The sequence below is a fragment of the Nicotiana attenuata genome, unplaced genomic scaffold, assembly GCF_001879085.1.
Source record: "Nicotiana attenuata strain UT unplaced genomic scaffold, NIATTr2, whole genome shotgun sequence".
NCBI lineage: Eukaryota > Viridiplantae > Streptophyta > Magnoliopsida > Solanales > Solanaceae > Nicotiana > Nicotiana attenuata.
Window position 1 is genome coordinate 60,453 of NW_017673468.1, and position 3,193 is coordinate 63,645.

Sequence of the window (3,193 nt, forward strand, 5' to 3'; positions counted from 1 at the left end):
TTGTTTTGTTCCCTTATTAACTAGTATATTTGCTTCACTCTTCAAGTTAAATTTTATCCTTTTTATATAGGAATAAATTTATATATATCGACAACATAATAAATTTATTTTACAATACTCTCTGAAACTGCATGATCACAAAACCATTCATGCTTTATGTGTGTGTAATTCCACATATTATATTAGGTTATTTAAAATTTATTTTAGTTATTCACCAATAAGTGCTACTTAATAGAATGAACTATAATTATCGTTTAAATTGATTAGGAGTAAATATTTTTGAACTGTCATTGCTCAAAACTTAAATTATTATGTTATGTATGTTTATTTCTTATGTTGTTTGTGATGATAGCTAAATCAAAAATTTTGCTCTCAGTATTCCGATAGTCCATCACTTTGTTTTTTGTGCTCTTTTTTTTTTCTTTCTGAAATTCATTTTTTTTGTCTTAACTGATTATGTCACTTTATTACTCTATTTGTGATTCTTAGCATTAAAGGACCAAAAATGCAAATTTCAATGCGAATATTAAATTTAAATGCTGGCGTTATTTTAACAACAAAAGTTACATCTTAGGAAAATAACCAAAATGAGTAAAGATCAATTAAGCCGTAGTAGATGACAAATTAAAATTCTTGATATCATCAATTAACGCAGTGAGACTGTTCCAAGAAGATCCACCTTCTTCAATTGCATTTTTAGCCATCTTTTCCATCGCCATTGCTTTCTCCCTAATTTTCTTACTTTCCGCTGAACCATTCATTAATCTCTCTATTGCTTCTTTAATCTTTTCACTTCCTAACACTGGACTCGAAACCTCAAGACCGGGGCTCCATATTTCTGTCCCCACTTTAACTCCCAACCCGACAACCTCCACTAGCTTCTCGTTGTAGAATTGCTCGGCGAAAAGTGGCCACGTCAGCAATGGAACTCCGGCGGTTATGGCTTCAAGAACGGAGTTCCAACCGCAGTGAGTCATGAACCCTCCGGTGGCTGAATGGTTTAAGATGGTCAACTGCGGGGCCCATCTTCTAATTATCAAACCCTTTTTGTTCGCCGCCGTCTTTTCCTCGAAACCCTCCGGCAACAATGTCTGCTTTCTCACGACCCAAATGAAAGGGACATTTGAACCTTCTAGAGCTCCGGCGATTTCACTGATTTGGTCGTCTGGGAATTTAGTCAAGGTACCAAAAGAGACGTAAAGAACCGATTTAGGCTTCTGTTCGTTCAACCACTCTACAACGTCGTTGTTGGCCACACTAGTATTGTCGGTTATCAGTTCGTTTCTTCGGATTTTGGAAGAAAAATAAGAGATAGGACCAATATGCCAACATTTGGTTTTCTTAATCTTCTGATAATAATCAGCGTAATCAGGTTCCAGCTCGTAAAATGTGTCGTGAACAATACCGTAGCTACGGTCCTCGGAATCTCGGGTTTGGTCGAGCACGTCGTCCCAAACACTCCTCTCATCGGCGAGCTTTGTCAAATCATCTGTAAGTTGGGATAACTTCAACTCAATTTTATCCGGTAAACCAGGAACCAAAAAACTACTACTTTTCTGGGAATTTGGTTCCAGTTTCAGCTGTTCCTTGTGAGGTTTGTAAAGCAAAAGATTTTGCAAAATGCTATTGTAAATGTAGCTGGATTGGTTGAACAAGAGCCGAGGAATGTTCAGCTCCTTGGCTATATCGACGGTCCAAGGGAAATACATATCAGAAAAGATACAATCAGGACGAATTTCACGAATTTTGTCTTCCATTGGTTTTTGTAAAAGAAAAATGGCGTAAAATACTTGGCCGTGCATTTCCGCTGAAGTGGCAGAGCTGTAGTTCTCAATACCTTCAGGTAAGCCAACTTCAGCAGAAGGGAAAGGGAGAGTTTGGATTGAAATTGAATGGCCGGAAATTAAAACGTCGTCGTTTATGGAAGATTTGACAAGTAAAGCGTTTTGAGGGGTAGTGAGGATTGTGACTTTAACGCCGCGGGAGGCGAATAGCCTAGCGGCGTTGACTAACGGAATGAGATGGCCGGGGGATAAGTAAGGAAGGAAAAGAACATGGAGCTGGTGTTTGCCGTTTCCGTTGCTGTTGCCGTTATCCATAGCTACCACCGTCTGCATTTTCTAGCTTAAGATCTTTCACTTTGTGGGAGTCTGGGAGAAGTAGAATAGTTTATTAAAAGCTAAGTTGTTGCTGTATTGACGTCATGTATTTATATTTACTTTGTAGATTATATTTACTTGCCAGTGGCATCTTGTCATACACTATTTTGTTTTTTTTGTTTTAAAAAAAAAATGCAATCTTATTAACGTGTCTAATGATTCTCCGCAATGTATATATCTAGGGCTACGAATAATTTGGTAAATATCGAATTATCGTACTGAAATTGAAAATTTGATATTTGGTATTCGATATTTTGGTATTCGATATGGTATTTAGTTTAACTTTTAAAAAATATTGGTATTTGGTATTTTAAAATAAAATACCGAAATATATAATATATTATACAATACACATATTATTAATTATAACATAAATATTAAAATCTAAAATTTTACTTTCCATTATTCTCTAAGTTCATCAATTTACTTTAAGCAAGTAACAAGACATTTCTAATGATCAGTTCTTTTGTGGATAATTTTCTCTCTCCGGTTTGATATTTGCTAGCTTTGGACAAAACTTTTGCCAACATATGTTTTTTGTTTGTACTTTTGAGTACTTTAATTTAGAATATTACAGTCTATGACTCTATGCACTAGTTAGTATTCAAACCGAAGTTACCAAACCGAATAAATCAAAAGTGAGAAAAATCGAACAATATTGAATTTAATTAGGTACGGTATTGGTTACATTTTAAGAAACCGAATACCGAATACCGAAAATACCGAACCGAAATATCTAAATATCGTACCGTACTGACCAACGAACACCCCTATATATATCTACTCATTTCTAATCTTAATGTTACTTCAATATTAATATGTAGGAGTATCTTTTCAGGAAAAAAAAAAACTCTCCAAAATTTGACTGGCAGCCTATTGGTATCCAATGTTACAACTTTTTTATTGTAACTTAAAGCAACATAAAAGTTAAAAAGATATAATTTTTTTTAAAGTTATGATTTTAAATATTTTATAGTATTTGTGCGGTTATAATTTTTTTTAAACTTGTGATCTTAAACATAGATAAACTTTCT

General features: G+C 34.5%; 1 protein-coding gene across 1 annotated transcript; it reads right to left on the bottom strand.

The window, feature by feature from the left end:
• Positions 1–512: 512 nt before the first annotated feature.
• On the bottom strand, positions 513–2,301 carry LOC109216458 (scopoletin glucosyltransferase-like). The gene has a single exon (XM_019380616.1). It carries the CDS (start codon positions 2,115–2,117, stop codon positions 603–605), a length of 1,515 nt encoding a protein of 504 aa, XP_019236161.1. The 5' UTR covers positions 2,118–2,301; the 3' UTR covers positions 513–602.
• Between the last annotated feature and the right edge of the window lie 892 nt (positions 2,302–3,193).

Coding starts and splice junctions, on each gene's coding strand:
- LOC109216458 (XM_019380616.1), bottom strand. CDS start 2,117: ATGCAGACGGTGGTAGCTATGGATAACGGCAACAGCAACGGAAACGGC.